General features: G+C 46.5%; 1 protein-coding gene across 1 annotated transcript in view; it reads right to left on the bottom strand.

The window, feature by feature from the left end:
- LOC109909865 (receptor activity-modifying protein 3-like) overlaps window positions 1–20,682 on the bottom strand; it is a 39,276-nt gene that overhangs the window by 2,919 nt on the left and 15,675 nt on the right. The window contains exons 2-3 of the mRNA XM_020508933.2: window positions 10,194–10,223; window positions 9,672–9,834 (exon numbers count right to left, since the gene is read on the bottom strand). Coding sequence (XP_020364522.1) covers window positions 9,672–9,834; window positions 10,194–10,223 — 193 coding nt within the window. The remainder of the gene's footprint in view (window positions 1–9,671; window positions 9,835–10,193; window positions 10,224–20,682) is intronic.

Raw genomic sequence — 20,682 nt, 5'->3', positions numbered from 1 at the left:
TTTTATAATTTAAAACCGGCAAAATCTTACCTATCATTAGAAAAACCAATGAATTCTTATCAAAGCTGATATTGACTCTTTCGTAAAAATGTTACCTTTATTTAAGTAGACAAGTCAGTTAAGAACAAATTCTTATTTACAATAACAGCCTACCCCGGCCAAACTCTAACCCGGACGACACTGGGACAATTGTGCGCCGCCCTATGGTACTCCCAATCACAGCCGGTTGTGATACAGCCTGGAATTGAACCAGGGTCTGTAGTGAAGCCTCTAGCACTGAGATGCAGTGCCTTAGACTGCTGCGCCACTCAGGAGTCCGACAAGGGTCACATTTTGAAAGAATGTAGTTTTTCCATCCACAAGGAGCATTCAAGAGGCAACTCATTAAGGAATGGATCGAAATGTACAGGATGGTTACCTGGAGGAAAATGAGGAAGTCTCATGCTTTTTCAATTTCAGTCTATTCCAAGGGAGGGTCATGCGATTTGTAATTGATTACATTTCTATATTTCTCAGAAATTGTTGCTTATTTGGCTATATATCAACGTGTGCCTGATGCCGCCCCCATCTCTAATTCTCAGCTGAGCGCGTAATATCAAGTGTGCCTATAGGCTATTTAGTCTGGTCTCAATCAAATGATCCATAGCCTATAGACAATAACCTAGGAAGTGTTTGCCTGTCCTGTCTCTGAGGCCGCCTGCCCGACTACTCTGCCCGCTTACTCTGCCCGACTCTGAGCGCGCCTGCCGTCCTGTACCTTTACCCATTTACTCTGGATTATTGACCCCTGCCTGCCTTGACCTGTTGTTGCCTGCCTTGACCTGTTGTTGCCTGCCTTGACCTGTTGTTGCCTGCCTTGACCTGTTGTTGCCTGCATTGACCTGTTGTTGACTGCCTTGACCTGTTGTAGCCTGCCTTGACCTGTTGTAGCCTGCCTTGACCTGTTGTTGCCTGCCTTGACCTGTTGTAGCCTGCCTTGACCTGTTGTTGCCTGTCCCATTGCTATAATAAACATTGTTACTTTGACAGTCTGCATCTGGGTCTTACCTTGATCCCTGATACAGGGTAAGTAAATTATTTTTAAAATTATTTTTAAAATAATTTATTACAAAAAAACACAAGGAAGGGGTAACATTTGTCACGCCTTGGTCATTGTATTTTGTGTTTTCGTTATATATTTGGTCAGGCCAGGGTGTGACAGGGGTTTATGTTATTGTATTTCGTATTGGGGTTTGTAGTATTTGGGATCGCGGCTGATTAGGGGTGTTGTATAGGCTTGGCTGCCTGAGGCGGTTCTCAATCAGAGTCAGGTGATTCACGTTGTCTCTGATTGGGAACCGTATTTAGGTAGCCTGAGTTCGCTTTGTATTTCGTGGGTGATTGTTCCTGTCTCTGTGTAGTGTTCACCAGATAGGCTGTATATAGTTTCACGTTCCGTTTGTTGTTTTGTATTATATAGTTATTTTCATGTATCGCACTTATTTTCATTAAAGACATGAGTAACCACCACGCTGCATTTCGGTCCTCTCTTTCGACAAACGAAGAACGCCGTTACAGAATCACCCACCACACTCGGACCGAGCAGCGTGTTAACAGGCAGCAGCGAAGGGAGGACGTTATGGACAGCAGAGGCTTTGAGTATACGACGTGGGAAGAAATAGACAGGTGGGCGGCCGACCCAGAGAGAGTGCCTGAGCCCGCCTGGGATTCGCTGGAGCATTGCGAGGAGGGCTATAAACGAATGGAGTCGAAAAGAAAGACACGGCGGCGCGGAGCAAAAACCGAAAAGCAGCCCCAAAAATGTATTGGGGGGGGGCTCAGAGGGAGAGTGGCTGAGTCAGGAGATAGACCTGACCAACTCTCCCTGTTTATCGTGAGGAGCCAAGGAGGAGACCAGAACCAGAGCCGGTGTTGGAGGTGAGCGAAACAGGGACTGTGAAGGAGTTAATGGGGAAATTGGAGGAGAGAGAAATGAGGGAGTTGCTGTGTTGGTGCTTTTTGCATGGGATTCGCCCGACGGAACGTGTTGGGGATTTGATGGCACCTGGGTTAGCGCTCCATACTCGTCCTGAGGTGCGTGTTAGTCGGCTGGTGAAGTTGGTGCCAGCCTCACGCACCAGGCCTCCTGTGCACATCCCTAGCCTTGTACGTCCTGTGCCAACACTGCTCTCAAGATCTCCAGTACACCTTCACGGTCTAGCCCATCCTGTGCCACCTCCACACTCCAGTCCTCCGGTAGCAGCTCCCCGCACCAGGCTTCCTGTGCGTGTCCTCGATCCAGTACCACCAGTTCCAGCACCACGCATCAGGCCTACAGTGCGCCTCGCCTCTCCTGCGCTGTTGGAGTCTCTCGCCTGTTCAGCGCAGCCAGCGCTTTTCTCCTCTCCTGCGCTGCTGGAGTCTCCCGCCTGTTTAGCGCAGCCAGAGCCTTTCTCCTCTACAGCGCTGCTGGAGTCTCCCGCCTGTTCAGCGCAGCCAGAGCCTCTCTCCTCTCCTGCGCTGCCGGAGTCTCCCGCCTGTTCAGCGCAGACAGAGCTGCCAGCCTATATGGAGCAGCCAGAGCTGTCAGTCTGTAAGAAGCCACCAGAGCTGTCAGCCTGCATGGAGCAGCCAGAGCTGTCAGTCTGCATGGAGCAGCTGGAGCTGCCAGCCTGCATGGAGAAGCCAGAGCTGCCAGCCTGCATGGAGCAGCCAGAGCTGTCAGTCTGCATGAAGCAGCTGGAGATGTCAGTCTGCATGGAGCAGCTGGAGCTGCCAGCCTGCATGGAGAAGCCAGAGCTGCCAGCCTGCATGGAGCAGCCAGAGCTGTCAGTCTGCATGAAGCAGCCAGAGCTGTCAGTCTGCAAGGAGCTGCCAGTCTGCAAGGAGCTGTCAGTCTGCAAGGAGCTGTCAGTCTGCAAGGAGCTGTCAGTCTGCACGGAGCTGTCAGTCTGCAAGGAGCTGTCAGTCTGCAAGGAGCTGCCAGTCTGCAAGGAGCTGTCAGTCTGCAAGGAGCTGTCAGTCTGCAAGGAGCTGTCAGTCTGCACGGAGCTGTCAGTCTGCACGGAGCTGTCAGTCTGCAAGGAGCTGTCAGTCTGTAAGGAGTTGCCAGTCTGCAAGGAGCTGCCAGTCAGCACGGAGCCGCCAGAGCTGTCAGTCTGTAAGAAGCCGCCAGAGCTGTCAGCCTATATGGAGCAGCCAGTGCCGCCAGTCTGCCCAGCGTCGCCAGTCTGCCCAGCGTCGCCAGTCTGCCCAGCGTCGCCAGTCTGCCCAGCGCCGCCAGTCTGTCAGGATCAGTTAGATCCACCAGTCAGCCAGGATCCACCAGTCTGCCAGGATCCGCCAGAAGTGCCAGTCAGCCAGGATCCGCCAGAAGTGCCAGTCGGCCAGGATCCGCCAGTCAGCCAGGATCTGCCAGTCAGCCTGGATTCGCCAGTCTGCCAGGATCCGCCAGTCAGCCAGGATCCACCAGTCTGCCAGGATCCACCAGTCAGCCAGGATCCACCAGTCTTCCAGGATCCGCCAGAAGTGCCAGTCAGCCAGGATCCGCCAGTCAGCCAGGATCTGCCAGTCAGCCAGGATTCGCCAGTCTGCCAGGATCCACCAGTCAGCCAGGATCCACCAGTCTTCCAGGATCCGCCAGAAGTGCCAGTCAGCCAGGATCCGCCAGAAGTGCAAGTCGGCCAGGATCTGCCAGTCGGCCAGGATCCGCCAGTCAGCCAGGATCCGCCAGTCAGCCAGGATCTGCCAGTCAGCCAGGATCCACCAGTCAGCCAGAATCTGCTAGTCAACCAGATTCTTCCAGATCAGCCTGTCAGCCAGTATCTTCCAGATCTGCTAGTCAACCAGAATCTTCCAGATCTGCTAGTCAACCTGAATCTTCCAGATCCGCCAGCCAGCCAGGATCTACCGGAGCCTACTACCTACCTGAGCTTCATCTCAGTACTGGGCTTCCTCTCAGTACTGGGCTTCCTCTCAGTACTGGGCTTCCCCTCAGTTCCGGGCTGCCCCTCAGTTCCGGGCTGCCCCTTTGTCCCGAGCTGCCCCTCTGTCCCGAGCTGCCCCTCAGTCCCGAGATGCCTCAGTCCCGAGCTGCCCCTCAGTCCCGAGCTGCCCCTCAGTCACGAGCTGCTCCTCAGTTCAGTGGGGTTCTGGGTGAGGACTATTAGGCCATGGTCGGCGGCGAGGGTGGATTATCCCAGGACGCGAAGGGGAGGAACAAGGACATTAATGGAGTGGGGTCCACGTCCCGAGCCGGAACCGCCACCATGGACAGACGCCCACCCGGACCCTCCCTATGGTTTTGAGGTGCGTCCGGGAGTCCGCACCTTAGGGGGGGGGGGGGTTCTGTCACGCCTTGGTCATTGTATTTTGTGTTTTCGTTATATATATTTGGTCAGGCCAGGGTGTGACAGGGGTTTATGTTATTGTGGTTATTATTGGGGTTTGTAGTATTTGGGATCGCGGCTGATTAGGGGTGTTGTATAGGCTTGGCTGCCTGAGGCGGTTCTCAATCAGAGTCAGGTGATTCACGTTGTCTCTGATTGGGAACCGTATTTAGGTAGCCTGAGTTCGCTTTGTATTTCGTGGGTGATTGTTCCTGTCTCTGTGTAGTGTTCACCAGATAGGCTGTATATAGTTTCACGTTCCGTTTGTTGTTTTGTATTATATAGTTATTTTCATGTATCGCACTTATTTTCATTAAAGACATGAGTAACCACCACGCTGCATTTTGGTCCTCTCTTTCGACAAACGAAGAACGCCGTTACAACATTAATGTATTAGAACATGAAGGACAAACAATATAGCATCAAGACACTATCAAACATGTATCAGTTTCCGCAACAGAGCCATCCTTATGTTTGAGGGTGCATGATAGTGATATAAAATATATATCATAGTTTCCTTTTTCATGATCACAATCTTGTGAAACAAGAACCCTCCAAGATCCCCTCACAGTTCCCCAATAGCTGTCCCTCAACCATTCGAGATCCCTCCCACAGTCTCCACCCGAAGAAAATAAAATAGAAAATACAATTAATTCCATTCCCCACCCCCAAGAACCCCCCGATGCACCAACAACCAAGAGAATGAACTAAAGAGAAAAAAGGGAAAGACAGAAGAAAACAGCAAACAACAATGCAATTTATAAATATATATAATAATACATTTAAACAAAGGACATCAAGGACAACTGGAATCATAACAGCAATGCCTACTGTATATGTTTGTGTGTATGTTCTTGTATGTGTTTATTTGAATGAGAGTGTGTGCATATGCATGTGTACAAACACCTGCAAGTGAAGATATTCTTGCTGAAGCCATATAATATCCTCTTTATAAGGTCTAGAAAGATGCTTCAGAAATCGATGACGTCTTTATGCATATTCTTCTGTAGAAAGCCTTGATAAAGTGTTTGTTTCAAATGAGACCCTGTTATGAAGTGTTGAGTCCAGCTTGTAAAATACATAACCAAACATAATTGTCTGATTGTGTAGAGTCAATCAGGTTGTCAGAAGAATCTGTGCTGCTGACAAATGTATCATAGTCTGCATTTGCCCTTCTTTTTTTTTAAACTACATGTTTAGAGAGGGATACTTGATGGAGGAGAGACTTTATCACTCACATTTTAGATGGATTATTGCAAGATTGTTTTGGATTATGGTTGTTTAGGCCAATGTTTTATCCCAGGAGATCAACCTGGGGCATGGGGGGGGGAAAAACTGTTCTCTTCAAGTGATACATTTAATTTATTTCCAACTCCTCTCCCCATCTGTCCTCTCTGACTGGTTCTGTACTGACTTCATTAAATGTTTTACTAAATCACACAGACAGTAAATTCTCATTGTGTTTGCAAATGGCTGCCAGGATGCCATTTAAGACCACTCTAACGTGCACTGATGACCTTGGAGCATCTGTTAGTTGGAAGACAGACCAGGCCTGCTGATGATAATGTCCCTGTGTTAATATTCATTAGGAGGGGATGGCACCGTACCTGGCAATGGCATTCAGTCTCTGTGGGTGTTCTGCAGTTGGTCCTGGCCTGCTCAGCTGTCCCATTTGCTTGAATATGTACCCGTGGTTCAGATTTGCTCATTTGAATCAATATAGCTGGCCATACATTTTAGAGAGCGTTCACTCTAACATGTACCGACACCTCACTGACATGGCCACATGCTTTGTTTCTCTCAGCGCGGAAGCACTGGTGTTTAGTCATGGATGCCAAGGGATGCCAAGCTTTCCCTTCAATTTGCAAGATGCTGAATGTATCTCACCAGAGAAAGCATCCGAGCGAGTGAAATAGCGCCCCTCTGTCTCTGTATGTGTAGGCCATATATCTGATGCTGTCTGGTCAAAAAGAGTATAACATTGTTGCCACCTGTAGCATTGAATGCAATGGAAACCAGTGAGAATTTTGCCTCACTTGATTAAAAAAGAGTATAAAATAATAGCCATAATAGCCATAATAGCTCAACTGTGAACGGTCCTGTCGCACCAAAAAACAGTGTCAAGGGAATTGGCTTCAATCACATCGAGAGCCAAAAGTCATTGACAGAAACAACTGAAATTGTTGCCTCTCATTGTGTTGTTGTCCTCCGGTGACTAGCTAGTTAAAATGGGCCCTTTCCTAAATTACCCATGGATGGAGATAGGGATTTGGACTTGTGGTTTTACTTAAATCTCAGTACTGGCCAATGATTAACGGTGATTCTGATCCAACCATGAATTCATACATTGTACCCCTGGCCTGAGAGGAAGGAAGTTCAAATGTAGCTAGATGTAAAAGGCTAACGCTAACTAGCTCGCTCATTGTTGCCCATGAAAGCAAGTTAGGCTAGCAAGCAAGCATTTTAGCCAGGTAGCCTAGGACAACAAAAAATAAAAGCGTGTACTGTATGACAGTCATAGACCGTTTCGTCAACATGAGAGGATGGCATTGGATTTCTCTACAAGTAGCGTAAGTCAACATGTTTTTTCTACTTGCATGAATGCACACGCACGCTCACACACTCACAGAAATCAGAACCATGGACAGCCACATCATATTTAGCTTACGTTGATTGGATAATTAAAAATATATTTTTTAGTTTTCACCGTATTAGACTGAGCATAGGTGATGTTGAGATGGTGCTGTAAAAGTGGAGGCAGCTCCTGTTTTCTTTGAGACTTGAGGTAACTCTCCATGGTGCTAAATCAATAGTTGTTTAGTAGTCCGACAATGTCGGACACATTAACTTTCTTGACAATGCTGTAGGTCATGCAACTGTTATATGGCATTTGCTTTGTGGACTTCACCGACAGGTTGCTCTCCGGTTTTGTAATGAAACAAAGGTGAGGTTTAAGTTATTCTACCACTGTGTCTTCTCATTGTCTCAGCCTTAGGCCTACATATCAAGGTTGAGGTTTAAGTTATTCTACCACTGTGTCTTCTCATTGTCTCAGCCTTAGGCCTACATATCAAGGTTGAGGTTTAAGTTATTCTACCACTGTGTCTTCTCATTGTCTCAGCCTTAGGCCTACATATCAAGGTTGAGGTTTAAGTTATTCTACCACTGTGTCTTCTCATTGTCTCAGCCTTAGGCCTACATATCAAGGTTGCAAGGCATATTAATTAACAGGTTATAGAGCAAACGACGCAAATATCACAACACATAGGTTGTAATATGTCTCTTTTTTTGGGGGGGGGGGGGGTGGCTTGGCTTCACCAGTGATTCATTAAAAAGATAAAAAATAAATGTTTTACCCACACACCACTACTGTACGGAACATAAACGAGGACCACTGTTTACATCAATCCAGAATCACAGATTATTGTGAAGTAGACACATATCTTATTGGAAATTCATGAAAAGGCACAAAAAAAATTAAAAAAATTAATCACAGATAAAGACAGTAGGTTACTTAAGACAGAAACAATATGAGGGAGGTTGGTGGACAAGGATGAATAGGTGGATGGGCATATAACATCTAGCAACCCAGAGATTGCATGTTCAAATCTCATCACTGATGACTTTAGCATTTTAGCTAATTAGCAACTTTGCAACTATTTCCTACTTTTTAGCTACTTTGTAACTACTTAGCATATTAGCTAACCCTTCCCCTAACCCTAAACGTAACCCTTTACCTCCTTAGCTAGCATGTTAGCTAACCCTAACTTTAACCCCTAAACCTAACCTTAACCCCTAACTTGATAGTGTGTTGGTTTACATAAAGGTCCTTCACTTTCTCCCTTTTTCAATGTCTGTGTCTCTCTCACTCTCTTTCATCAGAGTGCCACAGGCTCCCTGGAGATGTCCATGAGAATACATATCTCATGAATAACACATTAACAAATACTGTAAACATCATTCTCAAATGCTCCTCATGAAAAAGCTGATATGTATGGTAATGGCTGTCTCACGGAGAGAGAAATGTCTTGACAATATAAAGCTACTGGACAATATTATAAGAGGTATTGTACTAGGTACAATATATACGTGTATTCAAGTGTATCATGTTGTATTCACAGATAAAGCACAGTGTAAACTTAGCATCAAATAAAGCTTGTGCCCTGTTGAAATAAACAGATTGGAACTTTCAATGGCTGGTTATTACAAAAGGCCTTATGGTTCAACTTCTGTCGAAACCCTGTCTGTGGAAGATGGGGTTTACATGTATGTTTTCCTTAGATCCAATATTTGTAAATGTCTTGTCTGACTACAACATGGAATGTTGATCTCCTGATCGGGACTCCCCACAGAGAAGTAATAGAGAAAGTGAATTTCCCCAGAAATCATGTGTGAGATGCCCACAAAGCTACTCGCAATGTTTTGATGGGCTAAAGAACAATGTCCATGAACACATTCATTCTAGGAACGGAGCAGGCTTTGCTGACACTAGGGGAAAGAGGGAAAGGTTCTTAGAAATGTCCGTTTCATCCCTATTACATTCTGTCATTCATGCTGAATTCTATTGAGGCTTAATCGAATCAAATAGGGGAAAAATCCATGTCAGGCTTCTGAATCCCCAGCACAATTATTTACACAACACTGACATTTACATAGGGACATTTTTCTAGTGTTGATTTGCCTGTGTATGTGTGTTTGCGTGTGTGAACGGTTGAAGGGTGTTAGAGAACCATGCTGGGTCAGCCAGCAGGTGCAGGTGCCGCTCATTAGCCAGGGGGGAATTAACACTGAGCAGGTCCAGCCAGGCAAATGGCCCCCTGGATCTACTGTGCCAACAGGCATCTGGATTCCAATCGCCTGTTCACACACAAACAGCCAGATAGTGGGTTCAGAATATTGGCACGTTTTATAATTTTTTTTACTAGACTACCTACACTGCAATACAGTATTCCTTGATTCCTCCTACTGTGTGTCTTAATTGTTCTATTTAAAAAAATACTTTTAGCAATGTATGTTCTGAACTTCCCCAAAATGTTGTACAACAATGTTAGTGCATTTCATCATTTTAATGGAAATGTGTTTTATTTTGGCTTCAAGTTCCAAATCTTAGACTGCATCCAAAAGCTAAAAGTTTACCAACTGGTGTAGTGGGATTACACAGGTTTTGCTTGCCGGAAGTAATCCTACCTTTGCATTCTGACATGGATTAATATAACAGTTATACTGAGTGCCCTTAAGAACTGGGGCAGTGCATTGATAGACGGACTCTTTGGCTTGTTCTGATAAGACTGAAAGGGCTTTTACCTGATGAAGTGTGTTAAGTTGCACCAGTTCTGGGGATCCACGTGGTCCATCTTTTGCTTGAATTCCTCCCCACACACCTCCATCTCCCACAGTAGCTGGGTCTCGTTGCACAGAGCCACACTAGGCCTTCGTGGTATAGACTCAACATTGATATTCTCTGTGGCTGCAAGACATAAAATTGTCAAAATTAGAAGAAAAAAAACACCACCTTTAATGTTCCACAGTAGTATTAGGGCTGTTTTAATTAGGGAACGCAACCAGAAAAAGTACTAAAACTGAAAATGGGGTGTTTCTTAATGGGAGCCTAATGAACATACTGTAACTGAATCTATTGTTATTACAAATAGTGGCTATAACTTCTGGCACAGGGTAAGTCAGAAGTAAGGAATTTACATTTTACCAATTTTGCCTATTATTATTGGCACAAGTTTAAAAATGTCATTGTAAAAAGTAGAGCATTTGTAAGCCATGCTGCGCAGTGTTTCATGTCTTCAGAAGGAGATGTAAGCTAAACTTCCTTACCTGACGATCCTCTTGTCATCCAAGAGTTCACTGTCAAAGACAAAATCACACAGAAACATGAAACAGAGTTTCATGGAATAAATAAAAGCTGAAATAAGTCATTCTCTCTACTTTTATTCTGACATTTCACATTCATAAAATAAAGTGCTGATCCTAACTGACCTAAGGCATGAATTTTTACTAGGATTAAATGTCAGGAATTGTGAAAAACTGAGTTTAAATGTAGTTGGCTAAGGTGTATGTAAACTTCCGACTTCAACTGTATGTCTTGATGATCTTTTCTAGAGATTTTAGAGAGGTCAGAGCGACAGGTCTATAATCATTTGATGCAGATGGATGAGAGGTTTTTGGGACAGGTACAACAGCAGATTTTTTCCATGAAGATGGAATTTCCGATGCACCCAGGGACCGCTGAAAGAGAGAGCAGAAGACACCTCTCAGCTGAGTGGAACAGTGTTACAAAACACGACCACATATGTTATCAGTCCCTGGGCTCTTTCGTGCTCCTTTGCTTTTGAACACTCGTTGTATGACTTCCTCATCGATGACACGCGCGCTCTTGGTTGCCATGACATCCTCTTCCAGATGAGCCAGGGCAGCGGGGGCGACCGCTATTTCAAAGCGGGTGAAGGACTTGTTTAGTTCATTGGCTATAGAGAGGCACACCCTCTCATCAAGGCAGGGATCAATACATTGCCTCCTTTTTGAATTGGGAGTTTGACATATTCTTAATGCTCTATCAGGCTGACTGAGTCTTCCTGTAATATTATCTGTTGCACCTTGTCCTTTTACTGGAATCTCAACTTTTTAATCTATTTCTTCACCTCTCTCTGTACCTCTTTTATTTTGAGTGGATTCCCGGAGGCAAACACTTGTTTCTTCTTGTTAAGCACCACTTTCAATTCTTTGGTCACCCATGGTTTGTTGTTAGGAAATATCTTTCATGGTTTTTTTGGAGATCACCAAATCAACACAGAATTCAATATAGCCAGGTATTACATTAGTCAACTCGTTCAAGTCAGCTGATGATTCTTCAAATACACTCCAGGTGGTACAATCAAAGCATCCCTGCAATTGATCAATACTGTCATTGTCCCACACCTGTATTTGTTTTTCCACCACCTTCTCCCTTTTGATTAACTGTCTATAAGTTGGTGGTAGAAGACTAGTATTATGATCTGATCCAGCCAGTGGACGTCTGGCCAAGGATGAATACGCTTTCGGGACCGAACCGTAACACAAGTCAATGATCTTATGTTTTCCTTGTAAGACAAGTCACATACTGTAAGTCCTCAAATTGCGCTTAAGAGTACAGCCATTGAAATCCTCCATGATGAATTTGGGCGCATCGGGGAAAATCACATCAAGCTCTTGAGTGAGGTTAATAATTGAGTGAGGTTAAAAATGATGTCAGCTGCATTGACACTGTTTGCTCTTGGATGGATATAAACAACTGTCAGAAAAAGCATGGTTCACAGGGAGGTAGAAGGGGCGTAGTGACGCTTATAGTAGCTCTGTATCAGGAGTGCAGAGTGTTTTTCTGACAATCGTAGTTTTACACCATCTATCATTTATCAGAACACAGACTCTGCCTCCGTGCTCCTTACCAATAGCTTCACTGTCTCTGTCCATACGAGTGAAGGTGAATACGTTAGGGTTGACTTCAGAGTCGGGCACCGCCTCCGACAGCCAAGTTTCAGAAAAGGCCATCACACAGGCCTCCCTGTATTCATATAAATACTGTGAGTTTTCCCACAATTCGTCAATTTTCCCCTTAAGCGATTGGACATTGGAGAGCAGGATAGTTGGAAGCGGAATCTTTGTTTTGTTCCTTCTCAACCTCTGCCGCACCTCGCCTTTCCTGCCCCTCTTCCTCTTCCTACTTAATAGTCCTTCACCCAGGTTGTTTTGTCTCACGATCTCTGCAGGTATGTCCCCTTTGATCTGTTCTCCCCAATGTGAGTTATTACATTGTAAGAGTTTCTGCTGTTGCGGATGTGTTGTGCCGCCGACTTTCTCATAGATTCGCATCCTGTTTCAGGTACCAGCAAAGGGAATTCAAGTAGGAGAATAATCCACTGTACGCACTTCATGTCGCTCTACCGTCGCCTAATCGGTAATCCGATGCAACATAAAACATTATTAAACTACTAAAAGCAAAGCAACAAAAGCGGACGAGTTTAAACAGAGAACAAGGAAGAAACAAACGCTGCAGGGCACCATTGGACAGGATAGGACAGGATAGGACAGGATAGGACAGGATAGGACAGGATTGGACAGGATAGGACAGGATAGGACAGGATAGGACAGGATAGGACAGGATAGGACAGGATAGGATAAGAGGTGGAACTTTTCTCTGAGCTTTTAGTGCAGTGTTTCTCAAACCTCTCCTTGGGGAGCCCCAGATGTTTCACAATTCTGTTGTAACCCTGAACTAGCCCACATGATTTAACTAGACAAGGGCTTGATGATTAGCTGACAAGTTTAATTAGGTGACAAAGTGGAAATCCACAACCCTCTGCACCATCAGACAACATACTCCAGAAGCACCTTCTGGTTGTGGGGAGATGGTACTTGTAGGACTCAGGAAGACATAGCGTTTCCCTTAGCCATCCTCTACACTAGCTCTGGGAATAGATCAAATACATATGGCGGGAATCCCTGAGGAGAGGTTTGAGAAATGCTGCTTTCTACCACGGCACAGCACAGAAAGACAGAGAGGGAGGCAAGTCGATATGGCGCAGCGTGAAACCCCCAGTCCGACTCCATGCAGTGTCTGTTGTTTGGCGCTGGTGCTGGCACTGCCAAGTGTGGGACACACATAATCAATCTTCCATCCTCCGCCCTGACCCAGCTGCTTGTTTGCTTCAATAAGTCTGTGTAGCAATCCTGTTAAGTGGGACAGCTGTCCAAAACTGAAACACCACTGAAGGACCTACTAGAGAATACACACGTAAACACACACACACTCACACTCTCGACTCATTCGTTTAATTTTCACCTCACTCTCCCACCATTATCTCCCTATTATAATTACAGTACCTTCATGATACCAGGCAGTAAAATGTTTGTCCTTGTTTTTTTCCAGTCTTAAGCCCCAATTCAAACAATCACAGATAATGATAAACCTCACTGCAGGTTCACTTAGAATATCTATGTTGTACCAGAGCTGCTAAGCACATTAAAACAGATATCTTTGTAGACTTTGTCATTGTTCTATATTGAATCGTAACCACAACTGTCCTTAAGAAACAGTCTAAGTATTCTGAGTGAACACACAGTTTAGATTTTTCCTTCATATGTGATTACAGAAACCATCCTGTTCAGTTCAGTCTCAACCAGGGGATAACTGTTGTTGAGCAGCCAAGTTAAATTTAGCACTTTCTTCCTGCAGGATATGTGTTCAAAGCATAGAGGTCTGTGATTGCTAAGCCTGATAACTTCAAACAGTAGCAGGGCATGACGCGAATACAGGGTTGCGTCACATTTGTTTTTAATGCCAAACCTTCAATGTTACACCCCCCCCCCTCCCTTCCCCCCCTCCCTTCCCCTTCCCCCTGACAAACCTTTAATACTATTTGCATTCCCAGCCTGGCATCAACGTCATGCTAAATATACTTTAGGTATTTCTGAGCACCTCCAAGACGCATCATGGTCTAATCCGCAACAATCTAGAAATCCAAAGGCTGCATTTTCGTGTCGCGTCGGGGACAACTGTAGCATTTTAGCTTACCTTCCCTAACCATGATTCTAAACATTACCCAATTCACCTAACCTGCTACATAAAGTCATCTAACCATTTGTCGTTTAAGATCTTCTAACATTTGTTGTTAGTTTCCCTAACCGCCACCGTAAATTATCCCCTTAATTCTCCTGCAAGAGTCAACCTGGTCTGAGATAAATACATTTCGTATGCTATTGTACAACCAGGTAAGGCGTATCATATACTTTTCTCTCTGCTACCGCACGGCAAGTTGTACTGATGGACCAAGTCTGGAACCAACAGGACCCTGAACAGCTTCTACCCCCAAGCCATAAGACAGTTAAATAGCTACCCCGACTAACTATTTAGCAATCTGCATTGACCGTTTTTGCACTCATTACATACGTTGCTGCTCCTGTTTATTATACCTAGTTAGAGTGCCTTTAGAAAGTATTCATACCCCTTGACTTATTCCACATTTTGTTGTTACAGCCTGAATTCAAAATGGATTAAATAGAGTTTTTTTCTCACCCATCTATGCACAATACCTCATAATGATAAGGTGAAAACATGTTTAAAGAAAATGTTGGGCATTTATTGAAAATTAAGTACAGAAATATAAGTATTCACAACCCTGAGTCAGTCATTTGTAGAAGCACCTTTGGCAGTGATTACAGTATTGGGTCTTTCTCGGTAAGTCTAAGAGCTTCCACACCTGGATTGTGCAACATTTGCCCATTATACATTATACTTTTCAAAATTCTTCAAGATCTGTCAAATTGGTTGTTGAGCATGGCTAGACAAACATTTTCAGGTCTTGCCATTGTCACGAATCCTGTTTCCTGAGTCTGTTTTTTGCCTGTGTTCTGTCCTGGAGTGTTTTTTCCGGCGTCCTGGAACGCACCCTGTCTGGTTGCCGGGCAATGTAGCCAGTTGGGAGTTCTGATTACCCGCACCTGTATCCCATCAGCTATCTGCACACCTGGTCCTGATCATCATCTCTCCTCTTCATAAGCCCGGACCTGACATCCATTCCCTGCCGGATCGTTAGCCATGAACAGTATGTTGTGCCAGAGTATCAGCCTCAAGTTGGATAGAATTTGTTTTGTTGTTTTTTACGTATTGTTTGCATTAAAATTACCTCCGTTTGTTCTGTCTTTAGTTACTCACCCGGATCATTTACCCCATTCCCGCCTGGTCGTCGGAGGATTCCGCTACCCCATTGGATCCACCTATTTACTCCCATCAACTCACCACCGCTGCCCGCTACGCCACCTGGATATATCTACCCATTCACATTCACTTGTAAATAAATACTCACCTTCTTCCTACTCTCCTTGTCCTGGTCTGCTTCTGGGTTCGATTTTGAAAGAACGTGACAGAACGATCCGACCAAGGATGAACCCAGCGGACCTGGACTCCGTGTGCCATGCCATTACCCAGCAGGAGAAGATGTTGGGACAACACAACACGGCGCTACACGAGATAGCAGGTTCAATCCGGAACTTATCGGATCGATTAACGAGTATCCAGGATCAGCTCAGGTTGCCGGCGGATCATCCACCACCTGTTTCACCCATATCACCTGCCGATTCGGGAGCGGGTTCCTTCCGTGAGCCCAAGGTTCCGACACCGGAGAAGTACGAGGGAGATCTGGGAGGATGCCGTTCATTTCTTTTACAGTGTGGGTTAGTTTTTGATCTACAGCCTTACTCTTACGCCACAGATAAGGCTAGGATAGCTTTTGTTATTGAGCTGCTGCGTGGTAGAGCTCTGGAATGGGCTTCAGCTGTTTGGGAACGACGGGACACATGCATGACGTCATACCAGGGTTTCACGGCAGAGATGAGAAAGCTTTTTGACCATCCAGTCCGAGGTAAGGACGCAGCTAAACGTTTGTTCTCTCTTCGCCAAGGAGCTCGCAGTGTGGCAGACTTTGTGATAGAATTCAGGACATTGGCTGTGGAGAGTGGTTGGAATGGGGAATCACTACAAGCGTTTTTTTACCAGGGGTTGTCGGAGCAACTCAAGGACGAGCTGATCTCCTATCCAGAGCCTAGTGACATAGATAGTTTGGTCACTTTATCTATTCGGGTAGATAATAGAGTCCGAGAGAGAAGGAGGGAGAAGCAGTGTGTCCCATCCAATCAATCAGCAACTCGCTTACCATTCGGTTCAGGAAGTGAACCAGAACGTATTGATCGTTATTTCCCACACGGGATTAGTGGAGGGGTCTTGCCACCAGATCCTGAACCAATGCAAGTGGGGCGACACGGGCTAACTAAGGAGGAGCGCCAACGTATACGTGAGACCAACAGCTGTCTCTACTGTGGTAGCTCGGGACATTACATCTCTGCTTGTCCACAGCGCCCGTTAAACTGCCCGGCTCGCTAGTTTTGGGAGGAATTTTAGCGAGCCAGTTTCAACCTCTCAAGAATCCTGTCAGACCCCGTTTTCCTGCGACCCTTATGAATAAGGATCAGAGCTTAGAGATGAACGCTTTTATCGATTCAGGTGCCGATGGCAGCTTTATTGATGCCGACTTGGTAGAACAGCTGGGGCTTTCCAAGGAGCAATTGCCGGAAGCCATTGAAGCAACCACTCTGAATGGCAGTAGTCTGGCACGGATCACTATGAGGACTGAACCGGTTAAGATGTTGTTGTCGGGGAATCATTCAGAGTTTATCTCCTTCTTCATTCTGGCCTCGCCCCATGTTCCTCTGGTTCTTGGTTACCCCTGGCTGAAGGAACACAATCCCTCGTTTGATTGGGTGACGGGTAAGGTAACTAGTTGGAGCATTGATTGTCATGCTAACTGCCTTAGGACTGCCTGTTCTCCTGCCGTTTCCAGTCAGGTCAGTGACTCTGCTCTCCTGATTTGTCCCTGGTTCCAGAAACATATCACGAGTTGGGTGAAGTATTCAGTAAACAGAAGGCTCTGTCCCTTCCTCCCCACCGACCTTATGACTGTGCGATTAATCTGTTTCCTGGAGCCGCCTTTCCCAAGGGACGGTTATACAGTATCTCTCGACCTGAACGTGAGGCCTTGGAGACCTACATCAAGGAGTCTCTAGCTACAGGTCTCATTCGGCCCTCGTCATCACCTCTGGGAGCAGGATTATTTTTTGTGAGCAAGAAGGATGGCTCTCTTCGACCGTGTATTGATTATCGGGGTTTGAATGATATTACGGTCAAGAACAAGTATCCCCTGCCCTTGATGAGCTCGGCTTTCGATTCTTTACAGGGTGCTACGGTTTTTACGAAGCTTGATTTACGTAATGCTTATCATTTGGTTCGGATCAAAGAGGGGGACGAGTGGTTGACTGGGTTCAATACTCCGATGGGACATTTCGAGTACCAGGTGACGCCGTTTGGACTGACCAACGCTCCTGCTGTGTTCCAAAGTATGGTGAATGACGTTCTGAGAGATATGATTGGTATTTTTGTGTTCGTTTACCTGGATGATATCCTCATCTTCTCGAAGGAGCTTTCTAGCCACGTTCAGCATGTCAAGCAGGTCCTGCAGCGGTTATTGGAGAACCGTCTGTTCGTGAAGGCTGAGAAGTGCGATTTTCACACCCACACGACGTCCTTCCTCGGGTACATCATCTCCAGGGGAGAGATCAAGATGGACCAAGAGAAGGTTCGGGCGGTTCGGGATTGGGTCCAGCCCGGTACGAGATTGCAGCTCCAGAGATTCCTGGGGTTTGCGAATTTTTATCGGAGGTTTATCCGTGATTACAGCCGGGTGGCCGCCCCTTTAACTGTACTGACGTCTTGCACCAGAAAGTTCTGTTGGTCTCCTGAGGCAGGCCGAGCATTTCTAGATTTGAAGATTCGATTCACCAACGCCCCGATTCTCTCTCAACCTGACACTTCCCGTCAGTTCGTTGTGGAGGTGGGCGCGTCTGATGTGGGGGTGGGCGCCATCCTGTCCCAGTGTAGCTCCACTGATGGTAAACTCCATCCCTGCGCCTTCTACTCTTGTCGTCTTTCTCCAGCTGAAAGAAACTACGATGTGGGTAACCGGGAGCTTCTCGCTGTGAAGCTTGCCTTTGAGGAGTGGCGTCACTGGTTGGAGGGAGCGGAGCAACCGTTTGTGGTCTGGACTGACCACAAGAATCTGGCTTACGTGCAATCGGCTAAACGTCTCAACTCCCGTCAGGCCCGGTGGGCTTTGTTTTTTGGACGCTTCAATTTTTCCCTGATGTTCCGACCTGGGTCGAAGAACGGGAAGGCGGACGCCCTGTCCCGGATGTTCTCCAAGACGGAGGAGAGTAGGTCCAAGACTGAGACGATTCTTCCCCAGAACGTTGTCGTGGGAGCCGTTACATGGAGGATTGAGGAGGAGGTGATGGCGGCTCTTCGGACACAGCCCGGGCCCGATAACGGTCCACCCGGTCGGTTGTTCGTGCCTGAGTCGGTTCGTTCTGCTGTCCTTCAGTGGTCCCACGCCAGCAAGATAGCTTGTCACCCTGGTGTTGCTCGGACTATGGCGCTACTGCGCAGACGATTTTGGTGGCCATGGGAGAAGATACCCGGAGGTTTGTTGCCGCTTGTCCTGTTTGTGCGCAGAATAAGAGTACCAATCGGGCCAGCTCTGGGCTTCACCCCCTACCTATTCCCCGGCGACATTGGTCGCATCTGGCCCTGGATTTTGTCACGGGGTTGCCCTCTTCTGTTGGTAACACGGTTATTCTGACCATTGTGGATAGATTCAGCAAGTTTGCCCACTTTGTTCCCCTCTCCAAGCTGCCTTCTGCCACTGAGACGTCCGAGATCCTGGTTAGGGAGGTGTTCAGGGTCCACGGGTCCTCAGTTTACCTCTGCTGTCTGGAAATCCTTCTGTTTGGCCATTGGAGCTACAGTCAGTCTCACATCTGGATTTCACCCCCAATCTAATGGTCAGGCGGAGAGAGCCAACCAGAAGATGGAGTCCACGCTGCGCTGTCTTGTTTCCTCTGATCCCACCTCTTGGTCCTCTCAATTACCCTGGGTCGAGTATGCTCATAATACTCTCCCTTCATCTGCCACTGGGATGTCTCCCTTCCAGTGCCTGTACGGTTACCAACCTCCCTTGTTTCCTTCTCAGGAGCGGGATCTCTCGGTTCCTTCTGTCCAGACCCACATTCGTCGTTGCCACCGCACCTGGCATCGGGCCAGGAAGGCCCTCAAGGTTTCTGACCGGTATCAGATCCAGGCGAATCGTCGCCGTATTCCTGCCCCCGCTTATACCGTCGGAGATAGGGTTTGGTTGGTTACACGGGATCTTCCTCTACGGACTGAGTCGAGGAAACTGTCACCGAAGTTCATTGGTCCATTTGTAGTGGAGAAGATCATTAATCCTGTTGTGGTCCGACTCAAGTTGCCTGCTACACTAAGAGTACATCCCACCTTTCATGTCTCCTGCCTCAAGCCGGTTCTCCTCAGTCCTCTGTTGCCCCCTCCTCCTCGTCGCATCATGGACTCCAGACGGCGGGGTCGAGGTTTCCAGTATTTAGTGGATTGGGAAGGATATGGTCCTGAGGAGAGGAGTTGGATTCCTCGGCATCAGATCCTTGACGATGACCTGCTTCGTGACTTTTACCGCCTCCACCCTGGCGCTCCGGGTAGTCCGGCCCGGTGGCGTTCGTCGGAGGGGGGGGGTACTGTCACGAATCCTGTTTCCTAAGTCTGTTTTTTGCCTGTGTTCTGTCCTGGAGTGTTTTTTTCCGGCGTCCTGGAACGCACCCTGTCTGGTTGCCGGGCAATGTAGCCAGTTGGGAGTTCTGATTACCCGCACCTGTATCCCATCCGCTATCTGCACACCTGGTCCTGATCATCTCTCCTCTTCATAAGCCCGGACCTGACATCCATTCCCTGCCGGATCGTTAGCCATGAACAGTATGTTGTGCCAGAGTATCAGCCTCAAGTTGGATAGAATTTGTTTTGTTGTTTTTTACGTATTGCTTGCCTTAAACTTACCTCCGTTTGTTCTGTCTTTAGTTACTCACCCGGATCATTTACCCCATTCCCACCTGGTCGTCGGAGGATTCCGCTACCCCATTGGAGCCACCTATTTACTCCCATCAACTCACCACCGCTGCCCGTTACGCCACCTGGATATATCTACCCATTCACATTCACTTGTAAATAAATACTCACCTTCTTCCTACTCTCCTTGTCCTGGTCTGCTTCTGGGTTCGATTTTGAAAGAACGTGACAGCCATAGATTTTCAAGTAGATTTAAGTCAAAACTGTAACTCGGCCACTCAGGAATATTCACTGTCTTCTTGGTAAGCAACACCGGTGTAGATTTAGCCTTGTGTTTTAGGTTATTATCATTCTGAAAGGTGAATTAATCTCCCAGTGTCTGGTGGAAAGCTGAACCCTGTTATCCTCTAGGATTTAGCCTGTGCTTCGCTCCATCCAGTTTCATTTTTATGCTGAAAAACTCTCCAGTCCTTAACAATTATAAGCAGACCCATAACATGATGCAGCTACCAGTGTGCTTGAAAATATGTAGAGTGATACTCAGCAATGTGTTGTATTGAATTTGCCCCAAACATAACACTTTGTATTCAGAACAAAAAGGGAATTGCTTTGCCACATTTTTTTGCAGTATTACTTTAGTGCCTTACTGCAAACCGGATGCATGTTTTTAAAATATTTTATTCTGTACAGGTTTCCTTCTTTTCACTCTGTCAATTAGGTTAGTATTGGATGATCTGCAATGTTGTTGATCCATCCTCAGTTTTCTCCTATCACAGCCATTAAACTCTGTAACTGTTTTAAAGTCACCATTGA

Source organism: Oncorhynchus kisutch, linkage group LG18 (assembly GCF_002021735.2).
Source record: "Oncorhynchus kisutch isolate 150728-3 linkage group LG18, Okis_V2, whole genome shotgun sequence".
NCBI classification, from domain to species: domain Eukaryota; kingdom Metazoa; phylum Chordata; class Actinopteri; order Salmoniformes; family Salmonidae; genus Oncorhynchus; species Oncorhynchus kisutch.
Note: the sequence above shows the minus strand (reverse complement) of the source record. Positions and strands in the feature narration are given on the sequence as shown.